At 38.0% G+C, this 21,981-nt stretch overlaps 1 protein-coding gene across 4 annotated transcripts in view; it reads left to right on the top strand.

The window, feature by feature from the left end:
- Positions 1-17,093, top strand: part of LOC121943529 (cell adhesion molecule 2) — a 176,796-nt gene extending 159,703 nt beyond the window's left edge. For 3 of the 4 annotated variants that reach the window (XM_088079162.1, XM_088079161.1, XM_042487058.2), the window contains 6 exons: positions 5,887-6,045; positions 6,347-6,437; positions 6,613-6,791; positions 12,971-12,997; positions 14,945-15,067; positions 15,184-17,093. In XM_088079162.1, coding sequence (XP_087935288.1) covers positions 5,887-6,045; positions 6,347-6,437; positions 6,613-6,791; positions 12,971-12,997; positions 14,945-15,067; positions 15,184-15,302 — 698 coding nt within the window. In that variant the 3' untranslated portion in view covers positions 15,303-17,093. The remainder of the gene's footprint in view (positions 1-5,886; positions 6,046-6,346; positions 6,438-6,612; positions 6,792-12,970; positions 12,998-14,944; positions 15,068-15,183) is intronic. The other variant, XM_042487060.2, reaches the window with a different exon arrangement.
- Positions 17,094-21,981: the final 4,888 nt, after the last annotated feature.

Here is a 21,981-nt window from a genome sequence, read left to right as displayed (position 1 = left end):
AAAGAGAAGGAATGTCAATCAGTGCTCCGGATCCAACTCTTTTGTAGGTGCTGCTTTAAAGCTTTCTTTCGTGAGTATGTGCTGGGAGCAGCATGTTTTACCATTGGTTCTTCTGTGGTAGATCATTGCCTCCAGTGTCTGCTGTCAGTCAAATCTATCCCCACTGGGGGACCAGTCTACAAAGCTCCAAGATGACAGCAGGTGTAATAGCAAAAACATGTCATATTTATTTCATGCTCTGATGATTTGTTTTTCAACAATTTATATTAGAGGCACACAGCATTACAAACCTCAAAATGCAACTGTCATCTAGTGTCAAATAATTTGTTTGCAGAGTATAGAGCCATACAAATTACTTGTGTCGCTAAATGACAGCTAGGCTTCAAATTATATCTATTGAGGAAAAAATCCACCCACTGTCAGTCTCTTTGCATACATAAAGTGGCCTATATATTCCTTTCACAGTGACACAAAGGCACATTCAAATACACAACCGCTCCAACATGGTGTCTCATTTTTTTATGCAGTCAGGCGCAATACTGAGGCATCTAAATAAATATATCATTATTAATTATGTCTAATGTTATTTTTATTTTTATTTTTCAGCTGTTGTGCTCCTTCATTTTGATTTTTGCTACCATCCTGTTATTTTCTGACTAAAAAGAGCAAATATGTCATATCAAAAACTTTGATTTTTTTTATTTTCAACAATATTACACTGTTAGAGGTCTAGTTTGTAGGATTTAGTGGCATCTAGCATCTGAAATTTCACTTGCATGCTAAGCATGTAGGGAAACTACAGTGGCCAACGTGTAAATGTGAATGGCTACTGTAGAAACAACACCGTGACCCCTCAGGAAGAGGACCCCCTCCATATGTAGAAATAAACAGCTCATAAGGTATCAAAAACATGACAATTCGTAGTTTTAGGTGATTATACACTGATGAAAACATAGTTATAAATATTAAATATTTTTGCCAATATATCCCCCTAAATCCTACTCACTGGACCTTTAAGTTACACATCAAACATCTTTTGTTCCCCGCTCTTTGCTGGTTGCTCACATCACACCAACACGTAAACAGCAATTTTCTCCAATCAGTTAAAAACCGCATGAAGACATGTTTACAAGCAAAGAATCCAATTGGTCCAGCAGATTCCTATTTGCACTACATGCTTTTCTAATCTATGGATGATCACACTGTTTCACATGACACATCATAGCGAAGACCCAGGTCTGTATAAGTACTTCAATATGCAAATAATTCCATCATATCATCTTCATTTAAAGTCTTTGTGTCACTGTCAGCAATCATTGCAAGCAACTCTATTCCTACTAAATATAACAAGCTCTACACATGTATATGGAATGTATTATTTTGTTAAAAATGTCTTATTTAGTAGTAAGTGTAAGATCTATGTTCTAATTACAAACTCTCTACTTGTTAAGCATCAGGTAAACCACTTTATGCCATAATTTAGAAATGGTTCTAACAGTAATCTAAAGTTTATGATTCACATAGTTTTGATTAATGTATTGATTAATAAAATTCCAACATTACATCATGAGCAGCCCGAAATTTAGAATGATGCCCCTATTTTTTCTTCCATAGGTGCAAGTGTATGTGTGTGCTTTCATGTACATGAGATGCAGGATGATTTTTCAGAATTTGTTGACTGGATCATTTTCAGTCCAACTTTACTTTTGTGGTGTATTTACTTATTTGTTTGTCCTTTATTTCTGAGAAAGTTACCATATCTTTTACTTCACTGCTTCAGGTTTGATATTCTCATCCTCATCATCGCGATAATCTAAAATTAGATCAAGTGCCAACTGACATGTGAGCAAGAATGATGTTGTACTCAATAGCTTCACCAGTAATGATCTATAAATGTGTTGCTGCACATATGTATGCATGGTTTAATTGTGACATTTTTTTTCAAATATGAATTTAACATCTGTTGAACTCTAAAAATCTCTGGCTCATTATGTTTTCTACAGCTCTTTTGTTTACCTACTCTCTAAGTTTTAAGGTACAGGGAGGAATATTCTGGGGAATATGTGAGAATTTTACAAATGAGTCACATTACAGGATTGTACCAGCATATGTTGTAGAACCTCAAAGTGTTTTCTCACATTTATTGCCTTACATGGTGGTTTTGATCTATTTTTAGACAATGCACACTCGCTTTTCCTCTGTATCTGTTTACCCCTTCAGATCTTAGTTGAAAAACATTTAGACACCAATGAAGTTTAAGGGCCTAGAAACTATGAAGGAAGCTACATAGGGTTATGGAGGAGTTGTAGATCTTTACATGGTGGCCAAATGTAACATAAAAACGTGTTTTCAACTGTGCCATTGTTTAAAAAAAAAAAAAAAAAAGATGCTCAGTGCACATTTCTGCTCTGATTTAATTGTCTGGTGATGCCACCTTTCAGGCATTTGTAATAATGTTATCTGAGATCTAAAATGACAACAACAATTAGAGACCATTTGTTTGTTTGAAACAGTGAACCCTGGCTAGGCTGCTCAGTCCATTTGTGTTCTGGCTGGGAGTATAGTACAATAGTATGGATACATGCAAGCCTGTGCTGGTCTCTTGTCCTATTGTACCTTAAAATATTACAGTATGATAAAACATGATAGCTCTAAACCACAATGTTTACAGCTAATCAAAAATAAAAAATATAAATAGTTTTTTTTATTTCAGGACATAACTATATTTATCAGCTTTTCATTTAATTTTCATTAAAAACTGTGAATTATAACAGTTTCTCCCTTGGCCTTTTTTTCTCGCCGTAAATACTTTAATATTTATTCAAGACGTAAAGGATTGAGGGATGTAAACATGAAGCCATTCTAAACAGCTCCTACAACTGTATAATCAAAGGTAAAAATGTGTTACAAACATGTAATCCGACAATAGTGTATCACAGATAATTAATGCCAATGAGTGTTAATTTATGAACATATTTAAGCATTGTACTCCCCAAGACCACAGTGATTCAAATCTTTAGAAAAATTTGCCAGCTCACACAACTGTCCAACCAAATTTTAGCAGTTGTTAGCATTTTTTAGGCCTATTTACTCTTCAGCTAGCAAACATTAAATTACTAAATGTGCAAGACTGTTCATTAAGGATGAACAAGTTCCAGTGCAAAATAAAAGACTCTAACAACTGCTAAATGAGGCAAAAACAGAAATTAGGTCACAGAATTAAAGAAAAAGATAACATTTCTCAAAACAATTTAGCATGTAAGTAATGGTCATCAAGCTGTAGGTTGCAAAGTGCACCAAACAGGAAGTTCTGATGTTAAAAGAAACACAATCTGAAATACTTGCAAATGAAAAATTAAATGTGCTGTTTGAGGATGCCTCTGATGCCTTCATGAAATTAACAAAGGTTTAAATTGTTATGGATTTATTTTTTCAAGGCTGAGGACAGCTTGACCCAATGAACAAAAACAATAATTAAACTGAAGGGAAGCCAAAATTTAAATCTTCCACACCATACCCGTCCAACCCTATTGTTACTGTTAATAAACTCTAATAGGCCTCCATGTTTGAAAAAAAAAATCAAATCCTGCCACTGAGGTTCCTCCTTGTTAAAACAGATGCAGAGGCGGTGATTACAGGAGCTCCCAGTTACTTGGATGTAGATCTGCTTGCCTCTTGGGGTTCTGGTTCAAAGCATGTACACCTGGGCACATTCACATTCTTCCGAAAGCTGTCTCTGCATGCTCTCTGGCGATGCTAGCAGCCGCCTTGAAACAGACTGACAGCCTCTTCTATGGCAGCTCTGATGCTGCAGGCGACCTGATGAATAAGAGGAAAAGCTGGAGAGATTTGTGTTTGACGCTACAGATATACTTACTATCCTCCCTCTGTACTTCAGGGTATAATGCAAGGCCTCTGACTTTCCTGTTTATTCAAATGATATGTGATGTTTGAAGTAAGGTTTTAAACTGAGTCTAATTTGCGATGATTTGATGCATTAATCGATAAAAAAAAGCAATGTCCTGGAGGCAAGTGAGGTTGGACATAAAAAGTTGTGGAGTTTTTTCTGTTTGTTTCTTCTTCCTCCTCTTGTAGTAAAGTGTGACAGCTTTTTTTATTTTGTGTTATGCATACAAAAGACATCAGTAATTAATGTAAATCTGATCCAGTATGAAGTGCATCCTCTCAAAAAAAAAGCACAAAACTTACATAATTAGATGTTCAAACTGTCATGTCTACAACAAAATTTCATAAATTGCAAATTAGTACATGTGAGTGTAACTTGCAATAATTATATCTTATCAGGACCTGGAAACAGTTATCCATTGTTTTATCACCTCTCAGCTGGATTATTGTAATTCTCAGTATGTGGAGGTGACCATCTCAGCTCTTTCTAGACTCCAAATGGTGGTTAGACTCCAAACCCGCAGTAGCTACCATGAAATTCAGAATTGATTTCAAAATCCTGCTATTAGTTTTTAAGCCTTAAACAGATTAGCCCCACAATGCATTACGGATTTGAATTCCATTTTACCCTTAGGTCACCCAGGTCATCCTCCCATATAGGGAGCAGCAACAGAGGCATGAGTGAGGGACTGAGGGAATATATATATATATATATATATTTATATTTATCTGCCCATCAGAATATTTCAGGATTCAGTCAAGTCATTTTCTGAAAAATATATCACAAAGATAATTGTGGTATGTACAGGAACATTATGATTGAATCTGCCCATGTCAATAGCAACAGGAAAAATACACAAAGTAGCAGTTATAGTAGCTGTAATAGTAGTTATGGTTATGGTGTTTCCACTGTTAAAGTCAGAGTAAAAAACTGTATCTCTTTACATATGACTAAATCAAAGAGAATCTGTAGAGTGGAACAAATGGGATGGAGCAGTCCAAAGTGATGATGATATGGGTGATCTGGGTTTCATTGCAAGGAGCCTTTAGTATTAAATAGACCAAGGGGTTGAACAATTTCTGTGCTGCATGTGTATTTGCAAGTGAAAGGGAAGAGAGAGTACACACATTTGTACTGATTGACTCGGGTTTGCACTGGATGACAGCAAGTCCAGGGAGAGGAAGAGGGGCAGGGGGGAGGATGTGGTGTGGCAGGATCTAATGGGGTGAGCAGCTCAAGTGCAAAAGTCTTTCTGAGGCTGTCGTCAAGAAATGCCTTTGTCCTTTTCGCCTTGTTCAGGTGCAGTAGCCTTGTGCAGCTCCCCCAAGAGAAAAGTGACACTAACGCACAAAGCGTTGACAGCAGAGCAGCAGCAAAGTACAAAGAAACACTTCCAATTATAAGTTAAGAGGCATCTCTAAATGAAGACGACATCACAGGGCAGGGACAAAACAAACACAAATCAAGATCTGAAGTTGTGTAAAGGGTGGATGTTTGGGCCTGAAACTAAGACAAAGGAGAGGAGAGAAAGGAAAGGTGTGACTACAACTATGGAAATCCACTCCGCACTGCCAGGGGAGTGTGTGTGTGCCTGTTTGTGTTGACTGGGAAGTTTGAGAGATGGTCCTGGTGGAGCAAACACACTCAACCAACCGAGTCAATGCTCACACTGCTCTCCCCTCACTATTCACTCTACTTTGACTTGACTTTCAAAGGCCGGGATTCGCTGGAGATGCAGAGAAAAACAACAACAACAACAACAACAACAACACTGAAGCTGTTTTTGACAGAAAAACATCTTGGAAAAAAATTGATGTTTCTCACATTTTTAGTTAGTGTGTAAGCTGACTTCTGTTTTTCTCTGTTTCTATTCAAAAATATTTTTTTGCATGAGGGGCTTGCACAAAAGCCAGAACTGTTCCTCAATAATATTAGCAATCCACAACTTTGCACGCTTGTTCATTTCTGACTCTCTGCAGGCACTAAGGAGGTGAATGCCACAGGAAAATCATTCACAGTGAAAAGTAGCCTCCAGTTCCAAGTGGACAGACGGGACGATAACGTCGCCTACACCTGCAGTGTGGAGCATGTGTCTCTGTCAAACCCCTACATGACAACTGAGGTCCTGGAGGTCCACTGTGAGTGCAGTCATAGACACCTGGCAAAACTGGATTAGGTGTAAGATTAGCATTGAGAAGAAATACAAGGATTGAGATTACATTTATGTCTGCAGGTTTAGCTTTGCATTTGCTCAGGATTAGTGTAGGATTAGTTTGCAGGTAAGGGATTAGTACCAAAGCAGAACAGGGATATGGGCGAGAGCTAAGAGCTGCCCAATGGGTAAAGAACTAACTACTGTGGTACTTTGTCAGTGATAGAGTTAAAGCCTCTAAAACACAGTTCTCTCATAGCACTGATTTTTTTGTCCCTTCTTTGCAGATGCTCCTCATCTGGAGATCAAAAATTCATTGATGATCCCACAGGAAGGGCAATACTTCAAACTGGAGTGTGAGTCCATAGGCAACCCCATGTAAGTTGGCATTTCCTTAAGACTTCAGTTCATGGCACTAGCATGGAAATAGACAGAACTTGACATGTGATTCCTCTTTATTACAGATTGTCCTTTTTTTATATTCCTCAGCTTTATGCATTATTTCTTCAGCAGCAAGAGGAAAAGAAAGTATTGTTTGTATTTTCTTCCCCAGACCGGAACCAGTGCTGTGGTCTAAAGATGGAGGAGAGCTGCCAGACATCGAGCGTATGATTGTGGAGGGCAGGGAACTAACCATCACCACACTAAATAAAACAGACAATGGCACATACCGCTGCGAGGCCAGCAACCACCTGGGGACCGGCAGTGCTGAATATATACTGTTTGTATATGGTGGGTATAGTCATGGTTAGTCTTGTTATGGATGATCAGTTTTGCCGTTGCATCATGCTCAAGGCTTTGCAGCACACTGTGTTTTAACTCAAATATGGTTTGGTGTTTATTATAAAGATATAAAGCTGGCAGAGGGCTTGTCAGTGTGGCAACTTAACCGTTCGATATTCAGCTGGTGCATGTCATAACTAGAATGCCTCTAAATCAAAAAGCATTATAACAAAGCAATAATAATAGAACCACAAAGTTCAGCATCTCCAGGAATTACAATGTTTCTATTAGATAATATGCAGATCATTGGACACATGTTTCAGGAATATTTTCTGTACCAAGTTAGTAGAGTGTGGCCAGAAACATTTGACCTCAGTTCTTCAACATACATTGGTGATTAATTTGTACGTAGACTCTGGGTGGAAAAATTAAACATATCCCTTAAATATGTTTATCATTATTTTGGCCAAAAAAATTCAGTTAAGGTCAACTTCATTAAATTAGATTTCAAAAACTTAAAAGACTCTCACAGTGTGTTTGCAAGGTTTAGATCCTTATCTGCAAATCATGTGCACTAAGCATTTTGGCTGGCCATTTTTGAAAGCATGATGAGAGGTTTTTTATCTTTAGGTTGTATTTTTCTTTCAATTCAAGACAGTCATTGGTTCCCGTTCATTTTTACCAGTATGAAAAAATTATGGTAGTACTATGTTATGGTTGTGTGATCATGCATTATAAGTGCAGGTTGATTTGACACACTTCCATTGCATGAATTCACAACAAGAATGGAAATCTGACCTCAATGAACACAGACTTAATGCTCACTGTGATAGATTTCACCATTCAAGCAACAGTCAGCTAATTGATTTTAATGCACTGCATAGACAAGAATGGAAACCAATGGCTGCCTGGAACAGAGAGACAAATTTAAATCTCTAAAATTTAGCAGCATGATAGATGCACACCACTGCATTGCATTTCCTTTCAGGTGGTGATGTAAGGTTGAATAAAATATGTCACAATGTGGCTTCTAACAACTGACCCTAAATGTGAAAAACTAGAAGGGCATGCAAAGCGCAAACACCTCCGCCAAGGCCGAATGCCCTTTCTTGCAATGTTAACGAAAGTGAAAAATAATTTATTTATCCACCCCATTATTTAGATTCTCTCCAAAATTAAATGGCTTCTTTCTTTGCCCATGCTTCACCCGTCCACCAAGTTTTATGTAAATCGGCTCAGAAGTTTTTCCATCATCCTGCTGACAAACAAACCTTAATAAGGATAGTAAATCATTTCCAATTGTTAGTAAATATGTGTCATTTTGTAGTTCAAATATATAAAATTAAGGCATTTTAGCACCAGCACTGATAGTACAACAAAGTAATCTGTAGTCGTGCAGGTCACCAGTTTGCAGACCATTTCCTCAAGATTTCCCTTCCAAATCTTTCCTTGGCACTGTGCAGGATAACCCAGTTTACCTCACTGTACTGTACATATCGTAACACAGGTTTAGCTTTTGGACTCTTCCTATGAGGAAACAGGGAAAAAGTGTTAAGCATGCAGAATTTAGCTTCCGAGTACTGCCTGGAGGAGAGATAAGTTAATCCCGAGACAGTGGAGCGGCTGAGAGAATAAAGACAGCATGGTGCAGGAAACGGATCATTAAGGCCTCTGCAGCACATGTTTATAACGTTTATCAAATACAGCCTAGTAAAAATACAAAAACAAGGACAGAATATTAAAATTCAACATGGATTTATTTGTTTCCATTTTTGCCAATTAAAGAGTCCCACAGTTTGTTTGGGAGCGACTTATCACAGCTCAGACGCTGAACTTATTCAAGCTCACAGGCAGTTAGTAGATACACAGCAGCTTCTTTGTTCAATTTTAAAGGCAGAAGCTTTTGGGGAAAGAAAGCCCTTCGTTGGGGGAAAAAATTAAAGAAAAGAAGGATGACACATTCGTCCTTTCAGCTTTTTGTTAGCTCAGTCTCTTCTTTCAGCATGCTCATTGAGGGTAGGCAGTGATGTCAGTCTAGTCCATATCGTCCTGTCATATCTGAGAGCCATGCACTGGACCAAAGTTTCAATTCTCACATTTCACATTTAGAACAAGTTTTTTATTAGCTCAAGTTAAAGAAAAACGTTCAAATTGTTTAAATTAACCTGCTGTTAGAGTTATACATGTATGTGCCCGGGAGTTGTTTCTCACTTTTTGTCGGATTAACAGAGGGCATAGCTGAATGTATGACTCTCAGCAGCCCTCTCACACTAAATACAAAGGTCCTGGTTAGTGGGAGGGATGAAATATTGAGTCGAGCAGGTACAGGATGTGCAAGACGGACTCATTTCCACTGAGGATGACAGTCATTCTTCAGAGCTACATTGTGTCTAGCTGAATACTTACTGGGTCTCTTCGGATCATCTCAGCCTCTAAGCCTAATTTGCTAATGACAGGAGAGCTGAGAAGCAATAAATATCACCGCTCTGCCGCAATTTATCACCATCTGCAATTATGCTCCTTACTGTACTGTATTAAATAAAGCAAGGAAACACTGTATATGATAATTACTGCAAGTGAGATGTTAGAGAGATTGTTACAGATGGTAGTTTAGTTAGATACAGTTGAAAAATGACTGCATGAGATTGTAAGGCTGCCGTCCCGCTTCTCATCTGCTTGCTCCCACATTTCACTCATTCATTAAACATTTTTACCCCTAAGAGCATGACACATGATGAGTTTTACAATCTTTTTGTATGGCTCCTTTTGCTAACCAGTCATCTACTGCTTAAAATTTTAATTGATATAAGAATAGTGAGTCCTTATATGACTCATTCTTTTCTTTAAGACATTGAAAAAGGAACTGACTCATTCAGAGCTGGAGTCATTTGTGCAACTGTATTTTAACATGTGCATTTTTTTCATTATTTTGCCTGTATTCACTGAGGTGATAGACCAGAATTAACCCACTGCACCAGCGACGTGCAGTAATTGATTTGTGCTGTTTGTTTTTCGTATAAGTTTCTCATGTTGGGTCTGTTCCCCATGGAGAGGTTTGTTTTTGCTCCCCGTTGTTCCTGTTTTCATTTAGCAGACGTCATCACCTTCGTGCCTCCATCTTCAGCTCTCCTGCCTCCCTCCCTAGCCCCTATTCTTCCAGTCTGCTAATTCCGACATTCTCACATCAGGCATAGGCAGTCACAGCTGCGTTCACAGGTACGCTTGCAACCCCTCCATGGCCCGCCTCAATGCTCCATCCATTCACAAACATGACACTGAACACACAGTTGATGATTGATGAGCTAACGACCAGGCTTTGAGCTAGAAAATAGCAGTTTTACTGGATGAATTCAACACTATGTCTATTTTCTCTCTTTTCTTTCTGCTTTATTTTTCATCATCAGCTCTGCTACCTCACCAGCATATTTATTACTCTTTCTGATTAGTTTTTATTATTGGTAACTGACGATATGCAGACAGTGTAGAAGTGAGGTACCACATCAAGTAGTCGCTGTTTGCAAACGATTGCACAGATTTACATCTTTGCAGAAGCAGAAAATAGGAAACAAGAGTGTTTATACTTTTTTTTCTTAGGCTGAATGATTTCTACCATTACAACCAAACAATAAGAACACATGCAATTATGTTTGCATATTGTTTACTAAAATCACATGCTCCATGTGTTTACTTCAGTAATCTTTCCTGATGGAATTAGTGTTGTAGTGTTTGTGTACAACTTTTTTTCCATATTGAACCACAAAAAGCACTTGGCAGGTAAAACACGCTAATTTTCTGAGCAGTAGAAATAGCTCTGGTGTTGTAATGGAGAAACACAAAGGTTACTTAGATATGGGTTGTGCTTCATTTTAATAATCACAAACCTTAAAGGTGTCCTGTGAAGCTTTCCTCTAAATAAACAAGTTATATTATTATCCAGTGTTTCTCACCAAACCACATTATGTGTATCCCTGAGGTCTAGCAAACATGATGAATGTATTTCCTTCCTTATAAAATACTTGCAATGTTTTTTGTTTCTTTAGAAGTTATGTATTCTTTACATCCATGTTTATGAGCGTACAGTCTTACTCTTTGTGAGCCTAACTGTCGATCAGCGGAACAGATTGAAACTAGCAGCAGGAATGTGCGTGCATAGCATAATATATATATATATATATATTTAATACACAGGATACATTTAAACTGGAAGGACTTGGCCTTTATTAATACCAAAGGGAAACTTTGCCATTTGGCTGTATTTTTATACTTCTGTCTATCCTTCCTCCGTCATAGACTGCCCAGTATTAGTTGTTAAATACTACTGGTAAATGGAGGTAGAAGGTAGACTTAATTTGTCCTTGATCCTGCTACATCTTTGGAGCTGAAGGATGAATTGATCAAAGTCACCAGCTTCTATGAACATTCCATCCGTCTTGTGTCCTGTCAGCTCTGAACAAGGTCTGCCCATCCACTGCAATGGCGTGATCCCGGATGTAAGGGGTCAACCATGTCTCTGTAAAGATATGCGCAGAGCAGTCTCTGATTTCCTGTTGCTAAGTGAGCCTCAATCGCATCTCATCCACATTATTCTCCTGCGACTGGATGTTAGCCAAAAGAGGGCTTGGTAGAGGACCAGCTCGCAATCTATGTTGGGTCAGCCTCGCCCTGATATCAGCTCTCCTCCCTCTCTATGTCCAGCACTTTCAGTTTCATTTCCCCCCCTCTGGTCTGACTGGCCGCTCGGCATATGCCGTTGGTGGGGATCCGTTTGTGATCTGCATAATTCAGTCCAAACCCTACACAACTTTTCCCAATGTTGATAAGTGCTTCTCTATCATAGAAAAGTCATGCTTCAGCAGAAGGGGCCATGGACTCGAAAAAATAGAAAAATATAGCAAAAAAGTAGCACGATTGCTCTCAGTATTAAAGGGTCAGTGCAGGTTAAGTTAAAAAAAGGAGGGGGGGGGTTAACATTTTGCATTGTAGACATGCAGATAGTTTTAGATAAAACTGACCAGGTTTTTGAGATGTGTTTTCTAAGATCTCTGCTTCCACCCTAACACTGTGTCTTAACAATAAGCGCATTACACATTGCATTACATTAAGTGAGTTCTGTCCACTCTGTTAAATAGGGAACTGTTACATCATATAAGCAAGTACTATTTCTGGGGCACAACATTAGGGTTTGCCAAATTATTCACTTCGTTCAACTTTAACAGGTGATATTATGATACTGAAATTGCTAGCTACTCTTCACCAACTGTTACAACTGTTGACAGCAAACAATTCATGAAGGGACCTTGATATCAATTGTCAATTTTTGCACACTAGAGAAAATAGCTGCCTTCTCCATGTTATTCATATTTACAACAATACTATTGCAGGTATAATCGTTGTAGATCCCATACTATATCATACCACCACTTTGTAAAACAAGCAAGCTAGTTAGCAAGCTCAACTGAGTGTTCGTAACACATTCTCATCCAAAGTTGTCACATATTGCCACTTTGCAGAGGACTTCCATATGTATCCCACTCAACAATCCTTTACAGAAACCGTCAGCTCCCTGGCAATCTCCCTCCAGCCAGAAGCCACCTTACTTAGGTTTTTGTAGTGTAATGAGGAGGAATGGTATAGGTAACACTCCATTTCAGACTTGTGAATCAGCTGTTTACGTACATGATGGCACTTTAACAAGAATAAAAAAGAGAAAGGGCTCAAAACAGCATGCCAAATTACACTAGAAAACAATGCATTCAAAAAGATTTACTCCCCTATTCTCACTCATGTTGCATCCAGTTCGGATATGGTGTTATACAAAGATGATGAATGGAATTTCATTTTCAAAGTATTAACACAAAGTTACAATAAAAAATGCACATAGCAAATTACACATTAAAATCTTCAGTATATGAACACCTTTGTTCTTCATTTTGTTCTTGTCGATCTATCTTTGGCTGCTCTCCCAGTGACCATTTCAAGTAACTCCAATTATGGATCCATTTGGCTTTGACAGCTAGCAATGCTTTCAGTCACTTCTGCAAGCTGTCAAAGTAAAACCTCAGAAAAACAAAAACAGACCATGCTAATTTCTCATGTTTTCCAACAAACTTTGTGGTCACCTGTTTTATCACGGTGTTGTTCCCCTCGTCTTCCCTTACTGCTGTCACTGTCTGCAACCATGGTAACAGCCAAAGACTTTCCAGGGCCCACAACAGGTAAATATCCCACTAGATGATCATTGCAAGCCAGATTTACAGTGTGTGATGCTGGATCTGGATCTGGGTCAGAACACATCAAGGCCTCCATACAGCATGAGCCAAACCATCACCATGCATGGATGCTCACTCTGCTGACGCCAGCCGCTTTCTCTCCAGCCATGTCACAGGCTGCATAAGTTATCACACAATATGTTTTTGGTTTAGTTTGTCTTTGCACAATGAAATAGATGGCTCTATCTGCGTGGAGCTTGGCTGGAAATTGTATCTCTGCCAGTGTGTAAACATTCGATTTCAGATCATGCAATTATGCAGAAATGGAGGAGAAAGTCCAAAATTGTTTGTGGGAACTCTATCCTTCACAGATCAGGCAATAATATTTCTGCTTACCATATTTATCTTGGAAAGTTTGTGATTAAATCTATGTGAATAGCATGTGGTTGCAGCAGTTAATTTTGATGTGGTATTTATTAGTGAGATATACTGTATGCTTTACTTTGTATAAGGTGTAAAACTCTTGGGGCTGTGTCTATGCCAGACCAGATGGAAGCAGGATAAAAACAGTTCACATTTTGAGGTTACTAAAAACTAGATGATACAAAACATGGCAAACAGAATCATTGATGTTTCTGTGTGCTGCTGTAATGTCTGTAGTTTTCCTTTTCTTTGTCTAGCTTTTTAAGTGTCATCTTAAGAAAGTTGTTTTAATTTTTGCAATCATATTGATTTTAAATGTTGCCCCCCTGCAGTTTATTTCCAGTATTGACACAAAGATGATCAGTGTATTTACATTTGAATTAAAGCTCACAAATCTGATTGGAGAAGCATAACTACTTATACTGTCACAATTTAAGACAGAGGCATAAGTATCAAACTGTTGTGTTGAGATGACACCCTCAGCTGCAGTGCAGCAAGAGCAGTTCAGCTCTCTCTTGTTCCTGTGAGCAGTGTTCACCAGCCGAGTGTGATATGAAAATTGCTTATGCCCCTTGTTGACAGTGGAATCACCCGTACAGATCATTATATCCATCGACATGCAACCAAAATTGAGTTAATTCAACTGTTGTACCAAATCAGTTATTGCTTCAAAATCTGAAGTGCCTGCTTGTGAGTCCCTGACACAACAATCATGGTGGTTCTATTCTGCATGTGACTCAAATAATCTGCATGTTTCACAGTGTCATCTCTTTTTATTTTTAACGTACCACACCGGTTTGCTGAAAAGGAGGGTTGCATTCACTTAACAGAGGAGTATAATGAGGTTTGTAGGAACATCCCCGCCGTCATTTCCCAGGGTCACTTTGCAAAACTGAGCACAAGCCATAGCCATTCATCAGCTTGAGATAATGAGAGCACATGAGGTGCACAGTAAAGACACAGCCACTTACAGTTTATTACAGGAGAGACACAAAGGCATACTCCTGCCGAGGAAACCTTCAGCTCGCTTACTGCCTGGAGGATGCCTCATGTTAAATAACACTTATTTAAAAAAAACAACAAAAAAAAACATCTGATCCTCAGCAGCAGAATGGGGCAGCGAGCATGGGGCACACAAAAGAGCATGTGTAGAGGCCCTGGCAAAAAAACTAAAACATCACTTCAGTTTTCTTGCAGCATGTTGCTGTTGCTAATGCCACATTTATGAATTGTGCAGAGATTGGTGGTACTTCCTTTGATTAGTTCTTTTATACCTCAATTCAAGCACTTCAAAGCAGCAATGTCAGGTTGCTCTAGATATGACAGGAGTTCATTTGGGACTGTTATGCTTTGTTTGTTAGCGCTAACATGTTAAAGCTACATTTGAATTTTGTTCAGGATACTTGCAGGAGTATATTTTTATTGCTTTTTGATAAACATCTATGCCCGCATAAGACAACAGCAAAACATCCTGCAGTTGTTAATTTTGTCTCTCCACTTCTATCTCTCTCTGTCTTTGTCTTGTTTCAGATCCTAATGCTTTAGGACAACATGGACCTGACCATGCTTTAATCGGCGGTGTTGTTGCAGTGGTGGTCTTCATCACCTTGTGTCTGATAATAGTTCTTGGACGATATCTGGCCAGACATAAAGGTAAAAGAGGTCACTTGAGCTACCTTGAATCACAATTTTTTTGTTTGGAGTAAAAGTATATGTCTAGTGCTTTTCAGCCAGTGGATAACTTGCTGTATGACTCTGTATGTCTCCAGGGACATATCTAACACACGAGGCCAAAGGTGCAGAGGATGCCCCCGATGCAGACACAGCCATCATCAATGCTGAAGGAAACCATGTGCATGCAGAGGAAAAGAAAGAGTACTTCATTTAGAATTCAGTTACTCTTTTCCTTCGTTTCATAACAACTTTTGACAGCAGACGTGCAATTTTAAGCTGTCTCAGCGTCACCACATGGTCTGTTTTACTTTACTTATTATTTTTTTGTCTTTTCCAGAAAGCTCATGCTTGGATATGCTTGTTTTCAGAGCATCCGCTGACGATATAGCCTTCTCCTTTTGTAACCAATGTATTATTGGATTATTTCCATTTCAGTTTTACGGTGCCTAAATGCTGTATATTTCTCTGCATTCCTTTCATAGCTTGCTTTTTTTCTCTTCTCTCTCTTACTTTTCCTGTTATACAACTTTTTGCAGATTTTTTAAAAGTCAGAATCAACAAGAAATGTGCTTCAAGTCAAGTCTTAGCTTTTCAAAATGTTTTGCTTCAAGAGCAGAATATGTTTAAACATCTATTTATCAAACATTAAACAGGATTAAACAGTATTTTAGATGTTGCCTGGAGCATACCCCCCACCACAGCCATACTGTATACACTCAAGATATCATAAAACTGACCAGACACTTTGACAAAACAAAACATAGAAGCACAATCTATGTGATTGTTTCTAGATCAAATCACCTCCCTCTCAGCACCATCTGTATATTTCTGCATTGATTTATTCTCAGTTTTCAGTCATGCTGTTGATTTGTACCAACAGAGAACAAGTTAGAAAATTAAAGCACAAAGTCTGAGGACTAATATGGAGGGAAAACACATCAACTGTTTCTTGTCTCAGGATTCAATATGAGTCTAGATGGAGAGATGGTGTCAGACACGTGAAGAAGATTTCAGTACACTTGCCGTTATCGTCATGGATGAGGAACTTTAATTTTGGTTGCTGATTTGATGTAAGTTCAAAACTGAATGAGTGGAACCTTATGGGGGTTCATTATTTATTTTAAATTTTATTGAACAACTATGCTCAATGTGTGGATATTGCTGTAAAATACTTTGCTAACGTGAATATTGGTGAACAATATTGTTGAATCTTTGGGTCCCTGACATATTACAGTTTGTATATTAGCATATACAGTATTTAAAGTATTCCACGAGTTTTCATTTTTTTCCATTTACCTAACAAGAGGTTGTTTTGCCAGGCGGCATGTAAATAATGTGTAAGTATTCAATTTTAGTAAAAGATAAAAGAATGGTTATAGCTTTTAATTTCAGGTTTTATCAGTTCCCATTACTTTGATGAGATTCTTTTTGCATTTTTGAGGATTTTTTCCAAACAGGGATTCTAATTATTTGCTTAAAATGTAAAAGAAAAAAAATCTGGTCAAAATATATGTATTTATTATTATGATTGATTGACATTCATTATATAATACTATATTGATTGATATTATTGCTGTTATTACTAAAGTAGTTGTCTGACATTAACTTTTCCATTTTTTAATTCTGTAACTTATCATAAAAAAAACAATACAAGGATCACCGTTATGGCCTTTGAGTTTGCTGCAAACAGTACTAATGACATGTTGAGGCATTGGTGAATCAGACATGCCCTCACTGTATATAGTCACTGTATCAAAGACATTGACCCACATTGCCAATGCTCATACATGTTATTTTGTTAGTTCAGTATGATGCTATAAATAACTCATTTTGTACAAAGTTTTAATCGCTGTAATTAATTTGCTTTTTATGGGGGATGTGTGAGGTTTGCTTTTTTCTCAGTATTGAATATTCATTTTTCAACTATGCCACTGTAAAACAAAAAAAAAAAGACAAAAGAAAGACGAGAGACAAAGTGCGGATTAAAATATGAACAACTTGAAAACTGCCATTTTGTTGTGACGAGGTTTGTACTTTGAAATGCACTCAAGAGTAATGTTATCTGCTCTTGAATTACAGGGCTATTATCCGCAGTCACAATATCATTCTGCATACAGTCATATAAAAGGGAGCATATGTTGATGGACAGCACTATGACCAAAGCACTGTAATTGTTATTCCATGCAACTGTTGAGCATTACTTAGCCTTTAGTATTAATAATATATGCAAAGTGTTGAAGGATTAAAAAAACATAACGCTCCTCAGGAAGATTGCCTGGGGCTCTCAGCTCCGCTCATGATTTGTGCATTAATACAGGGTGACAAAAAGAAGACTTGAGTCTCCCCAAATTCCTCCCCGTCTCACTGGAGCCGAGTTCGATATGCTTGAAGTGGCTTTGTGAAGCTATCCGCAGATGTCAACGCAGCAGGATGCTGTTGCATTTGTTTTAACAAACGAGAGAGAGAGAGAGAGAGAGAGAGAGAGACAGAGAGAGAGACAGAGAGGGACAGAGAGTGAGAGAGAGAGATTGAGAGGAAGCAGGCTGGGAGAGGAAAACTGGCGGCAAACCACTTTGTGATTTGACATTATGGTCAAGGATGTTAGGATGCAGCTGATTGCTTTAATTGAAAGTGAAATGATAACACTTAAGATGAAACCGTATTGATCCCAATGGGGAAATTAGATCATTGAAAAAGCAAATAGCATTGAAGAGGGAAAAAAAGACAAATGCACCAAATCGATGAGAAAAATAAAATATGTTAAAAAAAAAAAGAGTGAGCTAGTAAAATAGAGTGGATTTTGGATTTCAAATATATGCAGATGTTGTCTTTGTAATGAAATATGTAAGAGGTATATGGATTCCTGATAGATTGGAACAGGTATCACCAGCATTCATGTCTTATTAATCACTGTAAATAAGGATTGCTCCTGCATAAATATGTGCTTTATATGAGGATTAGTCTGCATAAACATGCAGTCCAAACAAAATCAAATAGTGGCTTGCTAATGAATATTATTCCATGAACATAATGTGCAGATGTGCATTGGATGAACATGAAATATAATGGTCTGGGGAGGGAATTATAAAAACTACACATTTGACTAAATATTGATTGTAATATCTCAAATTTAGTATCAATCTAATAGTACACATGTAATTTAATACGACACCTACAGAAAACCCTCCCAATTTAAATTAAAAAAAAAAAGAAAGCACCTTTTATGGTCCATTATTACTGCTTCAGTGACACAGATTAACTTTTTGAAAGTTGAGGATGGATATAATAGCCTTGTGCAGATTACCGAGCTCATATTAAATATCTCGACATCCTTAAAGGGAGATCTCGTTCCAGGACATGGGGCCCGTGTCATTATGATCCTCCATTCTTCAGCTCCCATTGACCTTGAGCATAATGTTGCTTCCCAGCAGACTAATGTTGCCATTATCAACACACTGTCCGGCCAGCCATCTGCCTGCTTCACACAATGCTTCGCTCCCCCTCTCCTCTCGCAGAGACGGTTCCCAATGCTCACTTCATAATCATTACCACCAAAAGCCCAGCCAGTTCAAATAAACATCAGCTCCCACTATCACACTCCTTCGCGTTATTAAAAGCTCAGTGCTTCGTTAAGCTATGTAAATTGAGATAGACTGTCTTGAATAATGCCTGGCAGAAAATAATGTTAAAAATCCATCATAATTTAGTAATTGGATATGGAGCGGGGGGAAATGTTCATGTGCAATCGTAAATAGTGAGTTGGAAAATGGATTTTCTCTTTACCCTTGAAATGTGAGAACCTTACCCTGGGCAATGTAACAATCACAGCATGACCTCTGAGGAGGCCTTGTAAGTCTTACTAAACTGAAGAAACTGATCCCCACTGTACCCTGTAGGCAGGGTCCATATCAGTCCTCCAGCTCACAATAAGCTCTTATCATAGCAGAACAGAAGTCTCTAACAAAATCCTTCAGGGACGAATTGATATCTTAAAAAAAAAAAAAAAAATTATAACACTTAAAACATATGAGGTCTACAGCACAATTCTGATTTAGCAATGTTGAACATTAATTCTTGAGCCACTAATCTTTTCAGTTGTATTTGAGTTCCTGTATAATTAAATAGCAGACTGGATGTGGTACATCATGACTATTTGTGTTTTTTCTAGTCTCAACATCAAAACTTTGGTAGAAAAGTTATTTTACAGTAACTTGGACCAGACTGTTATCAACACAGTTTGTTTTTTTTCTGTTTCATCCCACAGTTCTACTGTAGATTAGTGACAACTGGAGGAGCCGTAGCAAGACTTTGCATGAAAAGCCCTCCAACCCTGACACAAATAGTGGTCCTTCTTTTGGATTAACAGCACAACATTTTATGCAGAAATAACAGTAATTCCACTTGTTTTCACTATCCAAGCATGTAAATTGCCTTGTGTAATTCACTAGGCGATTTGTTGGGGAAGTTAAAGGATAAAAGGATTTCAAAGATGGAGTGGGATTGCAAGGCAAATGCAGTAGGCTAAACAGAAGTGATAAAGAAATGTTTGTCCTCTGGATCATGTTTTTAATTACAGATTTCATAGGTATTAGTGACACTGTAACCCAATGATCCAACCAAAGCTTAAGTCCATACTATATTTACAGATAACAGTAATCACAACATTCCCAACTGGAAACAAATTCTATCCAACTAGGTTCTTTTTATTTTATTAATATTGTGTCATCTTTCATATTGCCTGCCAGGCGGGACAAATATTTAGGAAGAGTTTACTTGTAATCATTGCTCTGCACCCAAAGATGAGGTGCGAAGAGCAGACAGTGGAAGATGAAATTCACATTTTCAATATCCTCCTTTTCATTTTCAGAACTTTGTGTTGGGAGTCTGCTATCGTTGCCCTCAGAAGCCCAAGGTTGCATTGTTTGTGTAAATGGTTTTGTGTTTGATTGACAGCTCATTCTAATGGAGATTTGGGTAGAATAATAATGGTATGTTTACAACACTGGTGCTACCTTTGAAAAGGAGATATTGCAGAATAAATCTAATTACGATGCCAATTGCAGGTACATTCCTTTGAACAGTGTGGATTTGTCAGTACATGCAGCTAAATTAGCTAAATGTTTTCTTACTTTTACATATGTTCAAACAGCACATTTCAATTCTTTACATCCATGTAAAACTAATAAAGGTGAGAAACAGTAGAGCAACCTGTTGACTTACAGCTGCAACATTCACACATCATCTGTATTGCATGCTGAATCAGAGGGCTGCAGGATATTATCTTGAGATGTGTTTTGCCTAATCATATTTGATGAGATTAAACTGATCACTCACACTTCCACTTGTGACAGGGCCGAGTGGAAGTTAGAAGGAGTCAAATGATCTGGAACAAAGAACATGAGCTTGTGTATCCCCCTGGATGCATCACCATGCCATTAGTCGAGATGAATGTGTACAGTCAGATACAATTCCCTTGTTTGCTGCATGAGGGCTTCCACTTTGTGAGGCAGCGGCTCCACTGTTCGAATCAGGCCACATGCAGGCCCATGGATTGATTACTGAAACAGGGCTACCCACTGTATTTTAAACTCATTCATCCACACTGACTCACTTTCTCTGTGGTGCATCTTTAAATAGCCTGCCCTGGGATTGTCTGTCTGCCATTTGATTTATTCTATATTGTATTTTTAGATCTAATTAAAACAAACTTTTCTGTATTGTTTGGCAGAATTTTGGATCATGCAAGCCCAGGAGATTACATAAAGGGAAGCCTTATCTTGGGTTGTCTGTTGGAGGGGTGGGGTGAGCTAGTACCTGTGGCATAAGGTATGCAATAAATAGAGTGCCATCTGTTTGGATTTGAGCACTTGAGATTCTTCCAAGGAACTCACCAGAGACTTAATTAAAGTTGGAATATTAGCAAGTGGGAGACTGATGTTCCTCCAATAAAATGACAGCTATAGGAAATCTTACCATAAGTTTGATAACAGAGATTCATTTTTCTTAGAGTGAAAAGATAGCGATGCACTTATATTAAAGTGTTTAACCTTAGAGACTATCATAAGATAATTTTCAATGCATTTTACCGCTGGTGTTTTTCTAGCTGTTCCATCTATTAAAATTCTGCGAGCTTCCATTAATCCTGGTAGGGTCTGCCATTTCCAACTAATGTGCAAATCTAATGGAAGCACAGGAAATGATATATGTTCACACAGGAAATGTGATGTTTAATGTGAAAAAGATGTGCTAGTGGCTATTGCTTTTGTTGTTTGTGTTCTGTCAAAGGATGTGTTTCTGAAAACTCAAGTTCATAACACTGTCCTGACCTGTGTGGTTATAATGGTTGCTTTATTACTGTAGTCAGAAGTGCATTTATTATTAAAGCGCTTCTGATTGAAGATGATTGTGAGGTTTACATGAATTTGTCTCTATATTAAAAGCAAACTACTGGATGGTGTCCTAACATGCTTAGTTGTGAGGAAAGCTAGTCATTTGTTTTATGGACTGGACAACAGTTAAAAGGATATAACGAGTTAAAGAAATAAAATAATTACAACTACATATTTAATGAACATAATATTCTCTCTCCTGTGCATTCTATTATAGGAATTTCATTTTCACCCTCCAGTGCAAACAGAATAATAGTGTGTAAACAGTGTATTGAAAAGGTTCTGACAAACTGCTGTGCCTGCAGGACGCCAGCTGTCTGGTGGGTGGACATCAGGCTTTGGCATCAGCCTCATTATCATCCAGGTCCCCCTCTCCCTCCTCTGATTTTTTCCCAGTACTTACAGTCATGGCATAGGACGACACTGGGTTTAATTGCCCCTGGTTTAAAAAAAAAAAAAAAAAAAAAAGCATCAATAGCACACCATATGCTTTAGCTTAGTGCA

This window comes from Plectropomus leopardus, chromosome 6 (genome assembly GCF_026936395.1).
Source record: "Plectropomus leopardus strain MGB_pleo_1.0 chromosome 6, ASM2693639v1, whole genome shotgun sequence".
Taxonomy (NCBI): domain Eukaryota; kingdom Metazoa; phylum Chordata; class Actinopteri; order Perciformes; family Serranidae; genus Plectropomus; species Plectropomus leopardus.
The sequence above is the reverse complement of the archived record's forward strand: the minus strand, read 5'-3'. Positions and strand labels throughout refer to the sequence as shown.